Here is a 23,713-nt window from a genome sequence, read left to right on the forward strand (position 1 = left end):
TAATAATTGGCGAAAATGAAAAAAAACATTAAAATAGCTCATTACGATAATTTCGCGCTAAAAACATTTTTAGCAGGTCGTAAATACCACATGCAATTAATAGTAAGACTTAAAAATCCATCCAATTTAGAGTAAGCGTTATCGTTTGCTGCAATAGAAGAACATTTTTTAACTTTTAGCAGAAATTAACGTATGTACACCGTTATAATCTACCACCTAATAAAACAAACCAACCGCAAAATACAAGACAGGCAAATAATAATCGACCACCCTCAGGTTTAAATAACCCATTTTTCAATCGAATTCAATTTTCCCATCAAATAACAGGTTCAGCCATGCACCCCCACCCAATAATATTTTTGCATCAAATTCTCAATAGAAAAGGCACAAACAACGTTTTTCACCTTAAGACCTCCACAGCCACAAAACTTTCCAACACAACTTTTTGGACAAAAACCATTTGCTCCAAAGCCAAGTTTAAGATTTCCAGTGAACCCAAATAATAATAATAATAATAATAATAGTAATAATAATAATAGGCGTAACTCTAATCAAACTTCTTCTATTCGAAGTCCAAGCGTTCGCAGTAATTTAGATCGGCCCACGTCAATGGACACAAGCTCTGGCACAGCTATTATTCACAATAGGACCCATAGACTAAATTCCCAAGATTTTACTGAACATAATATTTATCAAAGCGAAATAAACGATTATTTAAATTTCGCAGAAAACCTATATGAATCTAATACTTATTATGACGACTATCAAGATTACGTAAGTAACGTATATCCTTACTCTAGCGATGCTATGCAGCTAGGTATGATGCTATGCAGAGGCAACAAACTCTTATCAATGCAACTCTCAAATATCTCGGTTTGCTTATTTCTTAATTGATACAGGGAGTTCTAGAAGTATAATGAAACCTTCTCTTGCATATAAATTTTACAGGCAGTTTATTAACAAAGAAACTTTTAACATTCAAACAGCACATGCAATGCCATTCCATGATGAAGTTACAAATATACCCATTTTTAATATATTTAAGTTAATATAATTAATATGCTATCACAAATATTATCTTTTTGATTTCTCTCAAACATACAGTAGTGGAAAAAAGTAGAGCAACATTTGAAAATACTTTATTTTTTCAAGCAGTGAATGTAAACCAGAAGTAAAATTAATTCCAGTAAGATTACACAAGCAATTTAATATTAAGAAAAAAAAACATGTTTCCTTGTCCTTTTTTGTATTCTTCAGTTTTTTGTATTAAAAAATTATTTTTTAGGTGGAAAAAAGTAAAGCAACATTTTTTAATATTCGTTTTTATTTCATTTCTAATAAATAAAAAAAAAACATAAGTTAATATTTTGTAAAGTACCCGTTATTCTTAATTACATCTTCACAACGTTTTGGCATAGATCTTATTAGCTTAGAAATAATCCCTGGATCGATATTCACCCATGCTTCCTTCAATGCTTCAAACAATTCTTTCTGAGTTTTATAAGATTTTCCTCTGATTTTGGAATCTAAGATGTCCCACAGATTCTCAATTGGATTGAGATCAGGGGATTGTGAAGGCGATTCCATTACATTAATGTTTTCCTTTCTGAACCAAGCTTTTAAGAATCTTATTCGATTACTATTTCTCTTAAATCGCAGCAAATAGTTATAGTACCAGTAGGTAACAATTCAAATTGGAACCGGATTTTTAAAATACCATAAATTTGAAAATAATTTGGAAATGCCGAATTATATAGTGGACATCTCTAATTATTTTGCCACTACTTCAATCACCAACCCACAAGAAATTCCAATAACACTTAACTTTAGCATACCTCTAGAAGTAGAAGCAATTAATCCTTCTGAAATAAATTTTGTAGAAAAAATACACACTAGAGAACCTCTTTTGTTTGACCAAAATAACTTTCTTAAAGAAAACCTTAAAAATATCCGTTTAGATCAATGTAGTCTAGAAGAAAAATACTTGATTAGAAATCTATGATTTAAATATAAACATATCTTCTATTTGTGAAAAAATTCCTCTAACTTTTACACACCAAATAAAATTATTCAATCAAACACCTATTTTTATCAAGAGCTATCGCTATCCAGAAGTCCATAAGTCCGAGTTAAAACAGCAATCTTGGAAATGCTTGGACAAGGCATAATCCAAAATTCATGTTTTTATCACGGGTTATGGATAATATCCTAAGAGGTCTTCAAAATGAAATATGTCTGGTTTATTTAAATGACATTGTCGTTTTTAGAAATTCTCTTGAAGAACATATTTCCCGATTAAGACAAGTTTTCGAAAAACTTCGACAAGCCAATTTCAAAATTCAGCTCGATAAATCCGAATTTTTAAAAAGAGAAGTCCCATACTTAGGTCATGTTATCCCCACTGAAGGCGTTAAACCAAATCCAGAAAATCTCAGCAATAAAAAATTTTCTAATTCCAAAATCCCCCAAAGATCTTAAGTCGTTTTTAGGAATGTTAGGCTACTATCGTCGATTTATAAAAGACTTCGCAAAAATAACTAAGCCTACGACGATTTGCCTTAAGAACAATCACAAAATAGCCCATAGCTCCGAATTTATAAAATCAACCATTGTAAACAACTACTCACCAATTCACCAATATTGCAATATTACCTTACCAAAAAGTTTATTTTAATTACAGATGCGTGCAATTATGCAGTTGGAGGAGTCCTTTCTCAAGAAAATATTCCAAATGACAAACCCATAGCGTACGCCTCGAGAACCCTCAATGACACAGAAATAAAATAGTCAACTATCGAAAAAGAATTACTCGCGATAGTTTGGACATTTCCGACCCTATCTTTTTGCTAAAAATAAAATAAATTAAAAATTTACACCATCCACCGACACTTAGTATGGCTTTTTAATACCCGCGAATCGAATAGTAGACTGACTACATATTAACAATCAATAATTAAAATAATTTATGCTGGTTACAGATCTCTACAAACTAAGGTTCTTTTGTGACAAATAATTAAAAACTTTTTTCTCGAATATATAATAAATATCTAAACGGATTTGAGATGGTTGCAAACCTCTACAAACGAAAGTTTTTTTGATAAGAAATTATTGAGTTGTGAGATGTGAAAATATATAAATGGTATGGATAAAACTTTTCCTTATAGCTGTTTATATTTTTTAATATCTAACAGTTCAATAATTTTTTACCAAAAAATTTTCGTTTGTAGAGGTTTGTAACCACCGTTAACCAATTTACTTATTCATTGTTAATATCTGGACAAAAAGTTATTAAAATTCCTTGGCAATTATAGGAGATACGGGCAGTATATCGATTAATCGATTAAATACCAGCGGGTGCGGACTATACATAAGTTGCTGGCAAATGACATACGTTTAGATAGTTAGGCGTTTTAGATAGTTGCTCGATATCGATCGGTTCCTAACTTCATACATATGCAAAAATGTCTAGAAAAAGACACAAAGTGGCAACATCGGATACTTGCATTGTAAACGTATAGGTATTGTATTAGCAAGTTGCTTTTTTTTTTCATTAACTTTTTGTTAAGAATATTTTTTTATTCTGAAAAGTTTGTTGATTAGTCTCAAATACTTTGGAATTCTCCTGGCTACTTTGGATTGAGCACAACATCTACACAGGGGATATTTTGTTGATAAACATACTTAGTATTCCATGTTGCCAGTAATTGCTCAATTTTAACAGAAGAAAATAAAGTGATATAATAAATTATTATAATTAGCAGAAACTGAGTTGCATTCTTTAATATAAAGCAAAGAAAGAGTAAAACTCGTTTAATAACCAAAACTAGTTTTCACTATATTTACATTAAACTCTAATAATAATTAATATTTTTAATTTGGATTTTTTAAATCACCAAATTTCCACACACAGCAGCAACGCTGTAGATTTTGCCCAGAAATATTCTCGCAATAAAGGTATTTGGCAACTGCGCTCGTTGTTTACTTTTGGATGGTGCACCTTTCGTAATTATTAGTATTCGTAATTCAGTATTAGTATTAAAAGGATGTTTTGAGTGTTTCAGTGAGTTTTTTAATTAATATGAAGACTAAAAACATAATATTTTTCTGAAAAATGATAAAGAAGTCTGAAGTGGGTCTCATATATTGGAAAAATGGAAATTCAAATCGTTCCTTTCACAGGCGAGTTAGGTGTCAATGGTGTCATCCTTCTAGGTTATCATATTATAGAAGACGGCATATTTGTGAAGTATCTATTAAGTATTAATAAAAATGTGTAATTAAGTATATTATTATAATCTAGCAAATTTATTGTTTATTCGAACCCGAAATGCCGCAAAATTAATGTGTGCAAAAATGAAGGTAGTATCTGGTCGATATCCAGCAACCAAATTGAGAGCGCAGCATATGTCGTTTGCCAGCAACATATTTATAGTCGGCGCCCATTATTATTTAATCAATATAATGGCCGTCCTCCTGGAATTCCAAAGGAGTTTTAATAATTTTTAGATATTAACAATGGATAACTAAATCGGTTTATAGTGGGTATAAACCGCAACAAACTAAGGTTTTTTGATTAAAAATTATTGAGTAAGATGTTATAAATGGCTATAACTGCCAAAGGATATGGATAAAACTTTTCCTTATAGCCGTTAGGAGTTACATAGCCCTTTATATTTTTTAACATCTAACAATTCAATAACTCTTTACCAAAAAAATTTTCTTTTGTTTGTAGAGGTTTGCAACCATCTCAAATGCGTTTAGATATTTATTATAGAAAAAAGATTAATTCAAATCCTTTGGAAGCCTTTTTCATTTCTTTAACATTCGACTTTTTTAATAATTTTTACAAAAAAGCTTTAGTTTGTAGAGGTTTATAACCACTATAAATCGATTTAGTTATTGATTGTTAATATCTGGACAAAAAAATATGAAAATTCCTACGGAATTTCAGGAGATACGTGCATTATATCGATTAAATAACATCGGGCGCGGACTATAAATAGATTGCTGGCAAAACGGTTATGCTACGTTCTAGATTTTTTGGTTGCTGGATATAGATCGGGTGCTAGCTTCACAGATTGAAAAAATATCTAGAAAAACAACATAAAGTGGCAACTTCGGATACATGCATTGTAAACATAGAGGTATTCTACGTTGCCAAGTTGCTCTTTTTTGTCAGGAATCTTTTTTTTTATTCTGAAAAATTTGTTGATAACTCTCAAAGTATATATTACTAGTCAGCAAATAAACGAAACTTTTAAAGAGTACAATGTTACAAAGTACAACACATTAAAAAATATGTAGTGGATTAAGAAAATTATATTAAATAATATATTGAATGAAAAATTGGAAAGTTGATCTGACATCATTCATCATTGGACAGTTGATCTGAAAGTTGGTCTGAGATATGGTGAACTCAAACAACCTCGCCTATGGTTTGCAGCCAGGCTTATTCTAGGCATTCATTGTTCTAAGGGCTGAACTTTGGATCAATGAAAACGAGTGTGTTTAGTGACGAATCTAAATACAATTTGTTTTGTTCGGATGGGATTCGTCATGTAAGGCGACCCCGTAATAGCCGTTTGTTACCGAAATACACTCGGCCAGCAGTAAAGCACTGTTGGGGGTCAGTTATGGTCTGGGGGTGTTTTTCGGGATTTGGAATGGGCTCTCTATACAAAATAAATTGCATGATGGATCCCTTTTTTTCGCATATTTTTCCAAGCGTAAGTCTCTTAAGGTTACGGAAGGTTAAAAATAAAATGTATACCGGAAGTTTTTTCAAGATACAATTATGGTATGATACAATTTTTGGATTTTATTTTAATAGAGGGATGTAATGCAAGTCAAATGTTTAATTCTATACTTTATAAAAGCTTAAATAAAATCGCACACTAAGGCAGCGCTATGCCTCCCAGAAATGTACCATTTTTGTCTTATATAAAAAAGAGAAAAGAAGTATATCCATAAGGGTTTGATCCTTAGACGACAGCAACAGAAAAATCTCTAAAAAATGTGTCACGTAGGCCTGTTTTCCTTTTTTGCCTTTATATAATTTTGCCTTACATATAATTTTATTTATTAAATTAGTTTAATAACTAATTAACAACTTTAATGTTTTGATTATAAATTACAAAAGTTTTGGGTGTATGCTTTTTCGAAATGTGATTTAATTAAGTTTTCAAAACTTAATAGAAAGACTTTTCATTAAAAGAATTTCCTACATGATGTTTGAACTTTATTTTAATCAACTATATTTTAATAAAGATTTAAGAACTGTTTCTTTGAATGAACAAATACAGGGTGTCCGAGACAAAACAGTCCACTCTAAAAATCTTGAAAAATAAATTAATTAGCCAAAAACGGCCGAACATTTATATTATGAATTCGTTCTCAACTTCTCAAGAAATATGAATAAAAAATAAACCTTATAAAATTTAAAAAAATAAAAAGTATGTAATACCTATTAAATGTTGGAAATAATCTTCGTTGGCCTCCATACAAATGTTGTTCAACATGTCTGCGAACATTAGCAAACATTTCGGAAATTATTAACTGGCATTCGTTAACAATTCTATTGAAGATCTTCAGGGGAGTCAGGCTTTGTGCTAAAGACTTTGGATTTTAGATGACTCCATAAAGAAAACCCAAAGGGGTAAGATCGGGGATCTAGAAGGCCATTCTACGGTAGCTCTCCGGCCAGGAAATGCATCATTCAAAAAATGACGAACGGAAGTCAATTTGACCTGTTCGGCTAAACAATTTATTTTTCAAGATTTTCAGGGTGAAGTATTTTATCTCAGATGCCTGTATATATTGATCTTCATGTAAAGTTGTAAAGTATTAATTATTTTTATAGTTTTTGTATTGTTTTGCTATTTTGTAGTTAAAGTTTCTAGTTCTTAGACGTTTATCTTGTTTGGCAGTTTTGTCTAGTACATTTTATTATATATCACTGTAGTTTAAACATTAGAGTTTTTATGTACTTTTTTTTCGAAAAAATTATACAAGATGTCCAGAAATCCGGCCCTTGCGAAGTCTAGCTGATCTGTCCCATAACAAACACTTCAATATGTAACCAAAATGACGTGTTTCTTGACCAAGCAGTTGTTAACCATTTACCCACTTCACATAACTGGTTATTTGTTCGTCCAAAGACGGAAGTTGTCCTTAAAATTGTAGCTTCAGAAAAAGGTAAGTTCTTAGAATCATTAAGTTCACTAAAAGTCAATGAATTTATCGCTACCAACGATGACAAGCATACCTTTCACAACAACTAATTATTCCCAAATCTGAAAAAACCAATAACTCTTTAACTACTGAATCTAAGCTGTAAATTAAATGAAGTAAAACCAGATACTTCAGGAGTTAAAAAGCAAAATCGCCGCAATCGAACCACCTTGAAGTTCTTTCAGTAAGAAGTACCCCCTCAGTATAAGCCATGCTTATCTAGGCAGAATTGGTAGGTGGATGCACACATCTCTTGCATTTAAAACTAGGAGGTTTATCAGTAAATTCTCATGTAAAGCACCATCGTTCACCACATAACACAGTTTCATCCAGTTTCTCTAGCGATACCCCAGACGCCACAGTGGAATATGCCACCTATATTTCACTTGACAAAATATTGCAATATGCCTGGAATATTAATTACGCAGAGAATATTCAACATCTGCCAGATATATCAGCAGCATCAGTTTTTAAAATATTTTTTTTTCTATTTTGCACACCTGGCATCCCATTTTGTATTAAGATTTGGAAATATTTTACGAACATTCTCCATAATTTATTTTGGATCCACCCAGATGATCAGCTTAATAAAAGAAAAAATGGCGAGAACTGAATAATGGCAAGAACAATGTATTTGTCATATTTAAAATTAAATCTGGTGAACATCTGCTTATTTAACTACTCTGTGATCATAATAGTTCAAAATTACAGTTTTTTAGACAGTGCGAGTAGCGAGATAACGTTTAGCCCCGCTTTGAAGTATCTAACTGAAAAACGAAGCTCTTAAGTGAATGTCCTGAATGCTTACATAAGTATGAAACCGTCTCGTTATGTATGGCTGAATATAAGCCATTCTCGTCATTTGGAGGAGATAATTGGCATATATTCAACAGCAATTAAATGTTTTTACACATCTCGTGAGAGTTTGCACACTGTAGCCTAAGACGGGCTTTTTTTTATTATCATCTGCTCCAGTCCTAAATGTATTTTGTTTAATTCATTTTTTAATGCTTCTAACTTCTTTTAAGTCCTTCCTTAAACTCATTTTATATAGTAAATTTAGACTGGTCTTTTTTTTCTTTTTTATTGAGCACTTTATAACTTCTTTTACAACTTAAATGTCAAATTAAATACATAGTAAACTTTTTAATAGCAAAAAATTCAATTATGACGTTATTTTTTTTAATAATCAATTTTTTATTTGATTTTATTACAAATAAGATAATAACGGAAACAACTTCATTTATGTTATAACTGTTTATATCTTATTTAGTTATTTTCTTCCTGTGAACTTATTTGTTGGCGTTGATATGTTTAAAAAAATCTAATCTAAGAAGTAATTTTTTCTAACCCAATATCATTTAAAAATTATTAAATGCCAAAAACAAATATTTCCCCTTTTTGAAAATTTATGTATATCAGATAAAAAACAAAACACTGATACATGGTTGATTAACCTAAATTTAACATTTCTAACTTCATTGCACTTCATTTCAAAATTAAAAATATATTTTCTTACATTGTGTCAAAAAATGACAAGTGGGTTATATTATTTTCCATCAAAATGTGTAAAAACACAATTGCAAGTGAAAAATACATAAACATGTTTCAACAGCTATTCTACTTTTATATTACATTATATATTTACGTTAAAAGTTGAGAGTTTAAAACTTATCAGACACAGAGCAATATGTAATTTATTACCAACAGAATCAATGGCAAGAAATTAAAATTTATTAGTCAGTTGGCCGCGACAAAAATTTATATGGTCGGTAACTCAATTATATCCATTGTCATATACAGTGCTCTCATTTCAAAACGATCCACCCTTAATAACTTTCTAAAAAAAAAAAAACACGTCAAATTAGATATACAGGGGGATTATGCATGATTATACATGATATGCTGAGAGTATTGAGAATTTAAAAAATTGAATATTTCAAGAATGCTGAGAAATTAGCGGGCAGACCCTTGCCAATGTTCGTAAGGAGTTTAAAAATAGGCTTTTTTATTGTCTTGCTAATAACGGCGCGCATTTTGAACATTTAATAAAATAAATTTGTTAAACTAATTAAATTTGTTTTTCTACCCTACCGATTTACACTTAATTGCTTCTTGGTAAATCAATTTTTTTTTTACAACCATTGATAGCATAATAAATGCCCTTTAAAATAATGTATCACACCATGGGGTAGCCATTTGACATACCAAAGTTTGGCGTAAATAAAATATTCATTATTTCTAGACATTTTCGCTAACTATTTGCTTACACATTTACCGATTTCGTTTTTTTTTTTGGTACCGTTGAATAGAGAATTTTACGCTGCTTACTATGATGAATCACACGATGGGGGTTCTTATTTGACATATTAAAGTGAGGTTAGCTGGAGGTGAGGAGGTGATTGACAGAACTTCAGTAAATACATAATTAAACGTCCCCCTGTATATCAGAACGAAAGTTATTAAGGGTGGATCGTTTTGAAATGAAAGCACTGTATGTATTGTCTGTGTCAGGATAGCAGAAAGATTTTGTATACTTAATTAAACCTCAAGGAGATTTGTTATGACCTATGATTACATTACTGAAGTTTGAATTTGTTCTAAGGGACTATAATTTTAGTACCTCGTTCTAGTAAAAGCTTTTTGGAGTAAATAATAGAGTTTAAAACTTATGTTATATTTTAAACGATTACGCTTTAGTTAGTATAATGGCAACACTGCCTTCTCTTTAACAGCGGATATAAGCCGAATAAGCGACCAGCTTTATTCAGCCCACAACGTTTAAATGTTTGCAAGTAAATAAAAATATATTTTACTAAATACATATACATACCTTTGAAATCATAAATAAATCTGCCCCTGCACAAAACGTAAATCCCAATGCAACTGAGATTGCAAAAATTCCTGACACGACGCCATATGCTGTTGTGGAAAAACTGTCTATGGCCATAATTATACCTCTAAAAATTATAAGATAGATTTAAAAAAAATCTACATAAAAATGGAATTACATTTATACAGGTTGACACCGTGGGCTAAGATATTACTAACCAAGCGATAACATATCAAACAATTTAATATCACTTCCTGTTAAACCAGAAGCGATATCAACTTGCTTTTTTCAAAGAAATCAACAAGAAAAAGCGAGTTTATACGTTTGAATAACTGCAATAATTTTAGAAAAATTGGAAAAGTTTTTTTAATAAAACGCATTATTTTTTAAATTTGTTCGAAAAATTTAAATATATACAGGGTCTCCCAATATTAATTAGATTTTCAGATTTTAAAATTATTTAAATTTTCCTGACGAAATTATCGCTCGGCTAGTAATATCGTTGACACCACCCATCATATAATAAAAAAAAAACTTACATAGTTCCAGAGCCGGGTATTCCAACAGCATGTATTGTAGTGACTACGAATTGAAAGAAGAAAATAAAAAAGAACACCATAAAATTAAATGACGAGTCGGAACGGAATGCTTTGTATGCTGGTCTAAACCAGCAAAGATATGAAAATGGTGTAAATAGCAACGTATACAGTAATCCCACACCTACTACCGTAAAGTTCTTAAGGATAAGGCCTACGAGTGTGTTTGCCAGCATAACTATACCATGGACTAAAAAATAAAAAAATTGATTGTTTTGAAATATTTTATATACAGGGTGGCTCATTGAAAATAGTCCAGCAAGGTTTACGGCTTATATTTTAAACGCGAAGTTTAAAAAATCCTCGGACGCGTATACAAAAAACAGTTTGAGGAAAACATATTTGCACATAAAATACATTACTATTTATTTCTTCAACTAATTTTTTTTTCCAAATACAAAAGAATATATCTTTTGAAAGGGCATTAAATATTATATGCATGGGTTAATATTATGGGCATGGGTATTTCCATTTACAAAAATAAGGGTAAAAAATATCGCCCCCTTAAAAAATTAAAGTTATAGTGGGGGAATTTATGTGTAAATATGTTCACTTGGAAACAAAAAATTATAGTTTCGAGTATTTTTTTAACTTTTTACATTCAAAGCCGTAAACCTTGCTGGACTATTTTCGATGAGCCACCCTATATAGACTTTAGTATTTGTTATACTCATAATATTCCAAAAAAACTGTTACTTACAAATCCAAAGATAGTACAAATGTCGAACAATCTTTTGAAATTCTAAAGGAATATCAACTTGAATATCTTGATAAAAACATGGCTGAAAACAGCATTGCTCAGGCAATGGAGGCCAGTTGTTACGCCTAACATTATAGGATGATTGTCGCATTTCTTCCTCCCTTCTAGCTAATTCTTGTTCCTTTCTTTCCAGTTCTTCCTGTCGCCTCTGAAAAAAAACCTAATTTTAGTGATCTGAACATTTTGATCTCATTCTGTTCCAAAGCAAACATTTTAATAAACAAATTAAGTAAATACGTACGCATAAGATTTCTCGTGCTTAGTAATGGAGAAAAAAGGTAATGAGTATTTTAAGCGGCTTAAAGGTATTCGATTAAACAGACACCGCTATGTAGAGGTTGTGAGGAAGAGAAAGAAACCACTCTTCATAGTCTATGACCAGCACGAGAGTCCTGGGCGAAACCAAACCCTCACCAGAGGGGATAAAAACCACACCACTGGGCGAAATACTGTACTTACTAGAAGCAATAGAACTGAACATGTTGGAGTAAATCTATGGGCATAACAGAACTGTAACAGAGCAGACAACAAACTGATACCAACCAGCGAAACAGGGAAGTTTAAGTGGGGAACCGGGCACGGAGTCCCACACTACATCAGGCACATCCTTCTATTCTCCATGAAACAAGTAAAAAACTCCATTTAAGTAGCTAGAAATTCAGAACCCAGGTGGAACTCTTATTCCTCCGATTTCTAATACCCCAAATAAATTTTTGGAAGTTATCCTAATTTTTTTTAAATTTCATTTGGAAGAAAAATATCTTGCCAAATAGCTGGAGACTCGCTACTCTGGCTCCGAGTCATAAAGCAGGAGAAGCCAAAAGCCAGATAGGTGCAAAATACCAGAAAAAATTGGTTAACAATTGTCATACCTGTAGAAGCAAGCAAAGAACATGTTGATGCAAAACCAGTATGGTTTTCGTACCACGGTTTACCACGGATCTACAATAGACCACCTGGCAGGGTTTGAGATAATAACATAAAAGAACATAAAAAAAATTTCGTTATTTGTTAATCATAAAAGGAAAAATAGCTCTTTTACAAATACACTGAGATACTTGGACGGGACAAGTTGTGCTGAAGAGAAGATTGCTAAAATGTTTTCTGATTATTTTTCTACAGTATACTCACACCATAGTGTTAACGTCCCCACTCATGAACTATCTGCATCCGATACCTATATCCCTCACCTTCGCATTAGAATATCTGATATATTTACTCTCATCCTTGAATATTAACAAGGGTCCTGGACCAGACGGTGTGTCTACTTTATTCTTAAAAAAAATTAGCTTTAATCTGTCCAGACCCTTATACCATATATTCCATCTGTCCCTTCGAACTGGAATGTTCCCAGACTATTGGAAAGAGAGTTTCCTAAAGCCTATTCATAAGTCGGGCGACAAAATCACTGCTACCAACTTTCGTCTTTTCACTATACTCAGTGCAGTTCCCAAAGTTTTTGAAAGCTTAGTATGTGACATTATCACCCCTGCTCTTGAACCTCTACTAACTGATCAGCAGTTTGGACTTAGACCACGCAAATCTACGGAGCTGAACCTTCTTACTCAGGTGGACTTTTTGTTGGATGCCTTGGAGAAGGGAAATCAAGTGGATACAATATACACAGATTCCTCCAAGGCATTCGACAAGGTACCTCACAATATTTTGTTGCATAAACTAAAAATTATTGGTATTGATTAACCTTTATTATCCTGGTTCAAGAGCTATTTATCTGATCGTAGACTGATTGTTAAAATTGTACTTAAGTACTACCTGAAAAATGTTTCTGAAATACTCTTGAACTGAAAAACGTAATCTCGCAGAGCTACGTACTTGCACAACCCGATTCATAATTTCTATGAATTATTTGACAGACTTTATTCCAACCCAAATTACGTACAGAATTTTCGCGGATGATATTTTGATTTACCTCTCGTCTTTGGTGAAAACGTTATTCAAATATGCTTAACCAACTTACATAAATGGACTATGAAGACAGGTTTTAGTTTCTCCCCACAGAAGTACTATATAATACATATATGCAAAAAAGAATTCCTAAGTTTGATTTTTGACGACAAACTGAATTGGTTATATATTGGAACACTTTAATTATCTTAAAAAAAGAACAGCCTTAAATTAAGATACTTAATCTTAGATTCTTCGCGTCCTATCTAGGCTACTTCCTACGGCTAAAATATACCACTTTAATGAAGATCTATATCTCTATAATTATTTTCACACTGGACTATGGATATTTTATTTATGATTCTGCGAGATTACCTTACAAGAAAATCTTAGATCCAATACAAATTAATCACAAACACAGACTATCTACTGGGGAATTGCGAACGTTTCCGGGTCAAAGTTTGCAATCAATAACCTTCTACTACACCATTAGCAAATAGAAGACAATTTTGTCTCCTAAAGAACGAATCATCGGCAAGACAAAGACCCTTCATCAGGTGTAGCAGTGTGCTCAAAATAATTCTCTTTAATGTTAAAATTGAACCCTATAACATTAGTTTTTTGTGCCGAACTCCTGGCTTTTAAAGAAAGAAAGGATCGAATACGCGACTCTAAACCAGGAAAAATTTATAATTATAAGTGACTCATTAAGCTCCTTACAATCGATAGGTCCAAAAGCATTAATCCTGAAATTATAGATCTCCTGACTACAGCTATAAAACGAAACGAAACTTTTTCCTTTCTATGGATCCCTAGTCATATAGGAATTAAGGTAAACGAAAAGGTGGATTGCCTCACAAAACAGGCCGTGACAAAGGACAAACTGGTACTTTAAAAATTACCTTAGGCATCTTCGATAATCTTGATCAAAAGAAATGGGACTTACTAAAAAAAATAACAAATTATATCAAACAAAATCAACTTTTAAAAATGTGATTCATTTTCCAAAGCTTAAAGAGAAAATTCCATATGGAAAAGGCTTTCAAGAAACGTACTGCACCACAAGGGCGTATTAAGGTATATGCGAAAACTTAAGGCCGCTTTTATGGGAAGCCAGGAACGGAGGCAGGAGAGGGCATTTTTCAGAGTCGCTCGAGTGGCCTGACTTGTAATAGTTGTAATCTATTAGGGACGGTAAATGTAATCTATATATAGACGGGAGGTTAAAGAATTCAAACGTGCCCCTTGTAGTAAAAGGTTGTATGTAAGGTCACAAATTGGGTTGTCTTTCAATAAGAAAAAATGATATTCAAATAGTAATGCCACATAATCCGAAATATTATAAGCATAGCTCAACGGTTCTAAAAATGGTATATTCGCAAAAAATGTTGCCAATGCATTCTTCCAATCATCATGAGTTGGGAAGAATTGCTTTGAGAAACGCCATAAGTTTCAACAACTAAATCCAGAAGTCTATCTGCTTTGTTTTCCATTAACAAAAAGTGAATATTTAATTTGCTATTTACTATAAGCTTATATTTAAGAGTGTCGAAAATCTGTAATGCATTTTCTAGTATATTCATAAATTGATCAAAATGACCAGAGGTGGCCTGTAACAAGTCATTATCACCAATTTGAATTTATCAGATTGTACAGTACACGTCACAGTGCATTTCTAGAGACTGATTAGAAATATAATACCGCCGTATAAAATTACCTATAAATGGCTACCGCTTATCTAAAGGGAACCAAGCGCCAAAACGACTAAATTGAGCAAATGGCACCAAGCGACCTGTTTATCTGTTACCCGTATTTTGCTAAATACCCATATAAAAATAATACCCGTGGCGCCATCTATGAGCAGATGGACCAAACGCCATTCAACTAAACACAGTTTCCTTGTTTATCTAAACCGATCCAAGCGACTGGTTCTGTTTAGATAATCTATAGACATCGATATGCGGCGTTTGGTTCTTCCCGTATGAGGTTAGAAACCTCAAAGTTATTATTCTGTTGTGTGGTTTATATATTATTTTGTTCAGTGTAAGTGCTGCAGTTTTTTTTGTTGGTGGTTGATGGTTTAAGAATTTTTTTATCAAAATGTTGAAAAGAAATCTTACCAGGTGTGAAAAGTTAGTGGAATTAGCCCGCAGTAGTTTTCAAGTAAGTAATAAGTAAATTTAAAAGTTTAATTAAGGAGTATTTAAATTTAATATAGTACATAGTTATTTGTCACTTTTTTATAGAAAGTTGAAGTTTTACCAGTCAATAGTATCGACATTTTGGACTACAATGACATTAGCAATAGCAGGAGTTTGAAAGAAAATATTTCACCTAACCAAACTGAGATAAGTCAAATTGCAGAGAAAAACCTAAGTAAAAAAATAATTTAGTTCTTAAGGTCGCTACATAAACACGACAGATAAAATATAATATAAAATAAAAGTAAAATATTTGTTCGTTTAGTTTCTTAATTTCACTTTTAATATTTTTTACCTTAGGTTTCGAAAACTATTAAAAATATACCATGATAATGTCTTCCTGATTTGTTTAGGAATTTTTGGGAACTAATCCAATTTTGTCGTTTTAAATGTGCAATAAAATTAGCTTTATTTAGAAAGACGATCCTCTAACATTATTTTTACTATAGATTGTTGATCATCATTTTAAATTAATGCTTTCTTGTAGGAAACTAGTGATTTGTCTGCCAACAAATTTAATGTTGCTACCAATAACGATACTATTTGCAATAATACACTCTTGATAAACCAAGATGGTGTGCCAGACAAGAATTATGAGGTATCAAGTTATCTTATTAATGCAAATAACTTGGATACCTCCTATGAAAATTATTGTGGTCAATCTTCTAACGTGGCTATTCTTCAAGATACTGAAGGTTACATAGATGTAAGTTTTGAAGTTTAACATTTTAAGTAGTAAGATAAAGGGTAGTTAAAAGCGTAACAACTTATTTCTATTTTAATGTTCTCTTGCAGGAATCTGAAAACAATAATGAAGCATCTGATCAAAGTAATGAAGAGATTTCACAGCCTGAAAGACAGATTATTACTACCTCTTCAGATTCAGAAGAGGATTACCCTTTAGTGGTAATACGCAAAAAGGAAAAACTAGTGTTAAAAAAGTGTTAAGGAAAATGGTGAAAGGAGGCCAAAGAAAGGAAGAAAGAGGAAATATCCAGAGCAAACTTTTAAACTACGAAAAAAATTAAAGGACTCTTCTCTTAAAAACTTGCCACATTCAGTAACAGGAAGACGAGTCGAATCAAAAACTTTTATAGATGTTGAATGCAACTGCAAAATGAAATGTCAGGAAAAAGTTGACCAACAAAAACGAGCTGAATTTTTGGGATTTACGATCTTATGATGTTCAAACAGCATTTTTAGCAGCAACAGTTAGCAGCAAGTTAATGAAATCAAAAGAAAACGAGTTCCTAACAGTCTGAAAAGAGGTTACACAAGAGTTTATAAATTAGGAAATAAAAATGTATGTCGAGAAATGTTCATTAAAACATATCAAATCTCAACAAAAAGAATTCATACTGCAGTAAAAAAATTAAATAATGATTGCATTAAAGATAAAAGAGGCAAGAAATCAGGAGGTTTAAATAAAATATCCGAAATTACTAAGGATGCTGTTCTTGGTCACATAGCTATGTTCCCAACCTACATATCGCATTACACTAGGGAAAAATCAGATGCAAAGTACTTAAACCCTGATCTTTCAGTTCCAAAAATGCATTCACTATACTTGCCTGAAAATAATCCTTTTGTTAGTTTAAGTACCTACAAGAAAATATTTTATGAAAATTTCAATTTAAGAAGAAAGCCTCCAATAAAAGATACTTGCAGTGTATGTGATAGCCAGCAAGTAAAACTACAAAACCAGAAAAGTGAGACTTTGAATCGTGTATCGTTATTGATGGTGTAAACTCATTTTATTTTATATTTTTTATTGAGGTTAGTGTGAAGTGTGTGGCTTTTGTATTTAGATAGGTCTGACGATGCCCTAATACGGCGAAACGCGTAACCTAAAATAGACGCTTGATTTATGAGACTTAGACTTTGAGTTTACTTTCTCCCTCCTTTGTTCATATACTTAAGTCTCTTTGAGAGTAATGGATGATTATTTTGAATAATAGAAACATGGACATTCAATTTTAAACTAAAAAAAATCACTACCGCTGATTGACTTATATTTTGAGAAATAAAACCTCAAATAATATAACCCCAACAAACTGTGGCCGACGAAATAAATTGGGATCATACATTTCGCCTTTCTTGTCCAGTGGCGCTGTAATAACTTGACTTGTATAGGAAGTTGTTTAAATCCGGGTTTTTTCCGTAGATAATCTTGGATTATAGCAGTGCAGTTCCTTTTCACACATTTTACATATAGCCATACTTTGCAATCGCCTCCTGCAATCAGACTATCCGAATGTGCTTTGGCATTACAAAGCCTTTTTCTAAATCTTTACCTGGCTTGAACAAGTCCATTATCTGATTTTTCAGCATATTTGGAAAGAGTCTTAATATGGTTTCCAAGTTTGTTTATTTTTTCTCCTCGGTTTTTAACAGCATTATCATCTGATGCAATCAGCTGATTAGTTGATTGACGTGAAAAAGGCACCCGTTTTTGACCAGTTTGACTATCCCCCAGCCAATTACACGAACATCAGAAACGAGTGGTGCGGCAGCAGCAACGTTGACGGGTACCTTCACTAACTCGGCATAGCTTTCGGTATCGATACGAGATACCTTACTATTTTTTGTCGAGGCCAGTCCTCTGAAAGTCGCCTGGGCGACTTTCAGAGCAAGAACACTGGAGGGAGGAGAGATATCTTGCCTGCGGTGGACGGGCCAAATCCTATTTGCCCTTGAACTTTTCAAGTTCGCTACCCCCCACAATGCTACTCTCGGACTAGCGTCACAGATGTAAATAGCTCCTACATCTGCTCCTACGTCTATAAGGAGCTATTTACATCTGTGCTAGCGTTTTCACAACTTTGTATCATCTTTTCTTATCAATACAGCAGTTTTATCTTAAGTTAAATGTGATTTTATCGAGCATAAAAACACCCTTGCCAATCCTAACAAATCTAACAGGCGTAAAATTAACTACATGTCTTAAAAAGTAAGAAATACTATTCAAATGAAATATGAAAAATAACAAACCTGAATACCGGCTGTTCTCAAAGTTGAGCCATTTCTTTTAACACCTTTTAGAACTCGTCAAAAGACGTTAATATACCAAAAATCATCAATATAGCTAGTTCCATAATAAGAGAGTTATTGCCCAAACATGATTGTTGAAAATTTTGCACTCCATCTCGTGCAAATCTGTCCTCGCCTGTACACAAAATTAATTTCGTAAAATCTTGATTTCTGCGGAACTGTTCTAAACGCCACTAGTAAAATACAACTATTATCATCTTTAGGTTGTAACGCTTGTACCCGTTGATAATGATAAAGATAATACTGTTCTTGACGTATTATTGTCTTCCACACTTTATTATGAGAAACTTCAACTTGAGCTGGTATGGCTCTAGTACTCATTGTTGGGTTGTTTTTGAATATTTTTAAAATGTCTTCCTCAATTTATAATATTTCAGGTTGAGCAGCTCTGGCCAGCGTGACTTCCTCACTGTTCTTTTAAATACTCTATGTCAAAAAGCCTAATAACTAAATTTACAAACATATATTATAATTACATAAAGTTTTTAGTTAACCAACATATTGTAAAACTTTATTTTAAAAACCAAATAATTTTGAATTTCTAAGCAACTAAATTAGTATACCTATTAAGAAAAAAAAAATTTAATATTTAGTTCCGACCGAAAACAGGTGGATCGAAATATGGATTATTCACGCACTTATATTACTCTATCTCTTGATATTTGATGAATATCCAATTATCAAGTGGTTAATTGTATGTGTTTATTGCCACCGTGAATAGTCGAGGCATAGTCAGTTAAATAATTATGAAAACATAATGACAGTTTCCTATGTCTACGTTAAACAGTGTATCCCGAAACAAAATCAATCAGACAAAAAAAGTTTATGGTTAGAGTGACTCCAGAACTAAAGGATACCATCTACAGCAATTCCTTCTGGCCAAAGAATGTTGCATTTGAAAGGTTTAACTTCTCACTTGGACAGAATTTTTTAGATGGACGGAAAAATCTGAACCAGAATCTGAATTAGAGGGAATTGACCGCATGCACCCGACTTCCAATCTCAAAATGATGTCCCTTAACATCCGAAGTTTGACAAAAAAATTGGATGAGTTGGAAATCTAGATTGAAAACAAGAATTTTGATATAATATGTCTATCAGAACATTGGCTTCCTCAACAAGGAGTAGAAAGTTACTCTCTGCCTGGATTCCATCTATCCAACAGTTTCAGCTGTACTGAAGCAGGAGGAGGTGGAGTCCTTATCTACACCAGAGAACCGTTTCTTGTAAAGAAGATCCCAACTATAGACAACATGTCAATAGAGACACACTTTGAAGTCGTTGCGACTGAGATTGAAGCCTTGCAGGTTGTAGTTTTGAGTGTCTACAGATCTCCATCAGGTAAATTGGACGTTTTCTTTCAGAGTCTTGATACAGTTCTAAATTTCTTATTCCATAGACGCAAACGTACCTTTATTTATGGTGATTTTAATATAGATCTACCTGCGGATAACCTCACTTCAGCCGAGTTCACCCAACTTGTCAGCACATATGACTTTAAATTCCTGGTAAATAGCGCAACTAGAGTCTCAAAAACCACAAAAAGTAGTTGCCTTGATAACTGCATTACAAATTGTGCAATTAATTGTAAATGTACTCTATGGGACACTTATATGTCAGATCATACGGCTATTACTAATACATATGAATCAATAAATGAAAGTACTGAAAACACCCACACAACGGTCTTTGAGTTCAGACCGTATTGTGGAGAGAGATTTTCTCGCTGTGTTACTTCATTACTAAACGTTGACTGGTTGTTGGTACTTGATAATTGTAACGTCGACAATTCTTTGTTTGTGTTCTAATGTCTATTATAGACCTCACCACAAATAAACAAAAAAAAATGGTTTAATATTGAACTGAAGAGATGAGAGATAACTTAAACTTCTTTTCTACCTTAAATAAACATAACAGTACTCTACATCTCTCAGAATGGCTAAAAATTCGTATAAAGGAATATAAAACTAAAATAAAACAAGCGAGACACTCGTATTATACAAACAAAATAGGAAATAGTCATAGCAAATCCAAAACCATCTGGAACATCATTAAAGAAACAAAAAATAATGATCCTAGTAATTCGAAATGTAATGTAACTCCCGATGAGTTCAACAAATTCTTTGTGAATATAGCTGACTCAATTACAAATACACTTCAAACATCTAATGACCCTGTACAATTTACAGCAAAATATGTACATAACAATTCAACAGTATTTCTCTCACCTGTTACCGAAATAGAGGTCATTGATCTTTTAAAAAGTTTAAGTGATAGTTCTGCTGAAGACATCTTTGGTTTGAGCTATAAAATATTAAAACAACTTGCAAATGGTTTTGCACTACCACTATCTCTAATAATAAACAAACGTTTTTCATCTGGTACATTTCCACAAAAGCTTAAAATAAGTAAAGTTGTTCCTATATTTAAAAAGGGTAATATGAGGGTAATATGATCCAGGAAATCATCGACCCATATCAATAATACCGATATTATCCAAGCCCATTGATCTCTGTCTAAACCAACGTCTCATATCTTTTTTTGATAAACATAATTTACTTTCACCAGCGCAGTTTGGCTTTCGAAAAGGAAGATCCACTGCTGATGCACTCAGGGTAATGGTAGACTACCTGGTTAATGCATTTGAGGGAGGCAAGACAGTGGGTGCAATTTTCTGCGACCTCTCAAAATCTTTCGACTGTGTCTCGCATAATATTTTGTTGAGCAAGTTGGATTTTTATGGTATCCGGGGTATTTGCCTGGAACTTATCCAGTCCTACCTTTGTGAGCGTCAGCAGATGATGACTTGTGGAGGAAGAACATCCTCCATACTTCCAATAACAACAGGGGTGCCTCAGGGCATATATGTAAATGAATTACCCGCCCACTTCTCAGAGGTGATGTCTGTACAATATGAGGATGACACAACTCTTCTCAGTCGGCATTCAGATCTGATTTCCCTACAGAATGGAACTAGTGCAATACTTCACAAGTTAAAAGCATGGTTTGCTGACAATAACCTATGCTTGAATCTAAATAAAACAGAGGTGGTTAATTTCTCTTTAAGGGAAAGACATCAGAGAATAGACGCGATCAAATTTCTGGGTGTTTATCTAGATAATAAATTATCATGGAAGAGACATATAACAGATCTAGCAATAAAACTCTCGTTTCGGTTCTTTTTCTGTTGCGCAGAATTGTTCAATTGGCGCCTTCAGTACTATGTAGAACGGCGTATATGGGACTTTTTCAATCAAAGTTGTCATATGGACTGTTATTTTGGGGTAACTCGGCTGACTGGCAGAGAGCATTTAAGTTGCAAAAATCGGCACTCGGTCTACAACCAATAGATAGTTGTAGACCTTTATTCAAAAATTTAAAAATCATGACAATGCCTGGCCTATACATTCACCAATGTCTGATGTTTGCTAGAACACACTCTTTTAGATTTAGCACAGTAAATAGTAGGCACTTATATGACACCAGACATGGGGGAAATCTCTTACTTCCACAACACCGGCTTAGTCTGACCCATAAGGGCTATATGACTAATGCCATAAAACTTTTTAATGCAATACCCAAAACCACAAAACAACTACATTTAAATAGATTTAAGCAAGTAACGAAAAACCTGATTTTGGAGATCTGTCCATACTCATTGGACGAATTCTACAATAGTCTTTAACCTAGTCTATCAAAATTGATCGAATATTATACTTTCATACCTGTATAACAAATGTTTCATACATACTTGTGAGCATTTCTGATGCGAACCAAAATTGCATTTTGTTTTATATTGTGAACAAAATGTAAGTTTTTTTCATTTGCTATGTTATGTAGGTAAAAGTCTGATAGATTAATGTCTCCCTTTATGCACTGTATTATTGGCGTTTGACAGTCTATACTTTTTGACGATGCTAAGCTGTTGGATGTATATGAGCAAATAAAGAAGTATTATTATTATTATTATTATATAACATGCTTCCGCAAAAGCTTCGTTTTCCGAGATACGGAGTGTTTTTTACAAATTTTTCTTACAAACTAACAATGTATTTATTGCTCTGAAACCGGTTGAGATCTGCAAATGAAATTTGATGCTTTAAGAGATAATAAAAAATAATAATTATGTATGTAGTGGCTTAATTTGACAACTTCGCTGAAAAATATGTCAGGCTCCTAAAATAAATAAATTCCTTTGCGAAACTCGGTATTGCTGATTAACAATCTTTACCTCACAGATAGATATATTTTTTTTTATTATATTGTTTCAGATGATTTTTTTACAGTACATAATGGCAATGCCAAACGACTTTGTCTAAGCACATAGAGCCCAATCGTTATCATTCTTATGGCAAATTATTATGTAAAGGGTTAACCTACTTGGCTTGTGATTGGTCTACTTTGGTATGGGCTTATGCTGCCTAAGAATCATTTAGTATAAGCTTAAAACCTTATGATTAACTTTTTACCTGTAGTTCTTCAGTATCAATTATGGGTTTTGGTTGTCGAATCACCTGCTGCCCACTTTGTGTATAAGTTGGTGGCTCCTCTGAGGGTTGCATGATGGCTGGGCCACTATTTGACACAGGTGGTGCTCTATACTAAACAAACAGAATGAAATGAACTAATGAAATGAAACAAACAGATTTTGTCAGATTACTGAAAGGTTTGCTGTTTTCGACATATAGAGTCCTGAAACTGTGCGTCGGTCTTCCATTGAGCCTAAAAAAAGGTTAAAATTTTCTAACATCTTAAAAATTTTCTGATACGTGATAGCGCAAGGCTAAAAAATTTTTGAAATATACAGAGTGCTTTAAAAAAGTGTGTCGATAAGAGCGGCATTTTTTTAAATGGAGTGCCATTCTTTTTATTTAATTTTTGGGGCCACCTTAGTATATGGGCTAAATATGGCTACTTTGTCATGGGCAGTATGACTGCAATAATTTTTTTTACAAAACAAAATTAAAAAATCACTACATTATTTAATTTTATCTTAACATCAGAAATGTGAATTTAATGTCAATATTAAGTTAAATTCGGATTGTAGAAGAATGGAGGATTGAACTAAATGTTTTTTTTCTGCCGTATGCAGGGTGTTCATAGATATCATTCAAATTTAACGAATTTTAAAGCATCA

The 23,713-nt window shown here is 32.7% G+C and overlaps 1 protein-coding gene across 2 annotated transcripts in view; it reads right to left on the reverse strand.

Annotated features, from left to right (window-relative positions):
* The window catches only part of LOC126748226 (secretory carrier-associated membrane protein 1), a 73,358-nt gene that overhangs the window by 21,378 nt on the left and 28,267 nt on the right, over nt 1-23,713 (reverse strand). For both annotated transcript variants that reach the window (XM_050457314.1, XM_050457315.1), the window contains 4 exons: nt 23,046-23,177; nt 11,360-11,567; nt 10,603-10,849; nt 10,064-10,190 (listed from right to left, as the gene is read on the reverse strand). In XM_050457314.1, coding sequence (XP_050313271.1) covers nt 10,064-10,190; nt 10,603-10,849; nt 11,360-11,567; nt 23,046-23,177 — 714 coding nt within the window. The remainder of the gene's footprint in view (nt 1-10,063; nt 10,191-10,602; nt 10,850-11,359; nt 11,568-23,045; nt 23,178-23,713) is intronic.

This window comes from Anthonomus grandis, chromosome 22 (assembly GCF_022605725.1).
Source record: "Anthonomus grandis grandis chromosome 22, icAntGran1.3, whole genome shotgun sequence".
NCBI classification, from domain to species: Eukaryota; Metazoa; Arthropoda; class Insecta; order Coleoptera; family Curculionidae; genus Anthonomus; species Anthonomus grandis.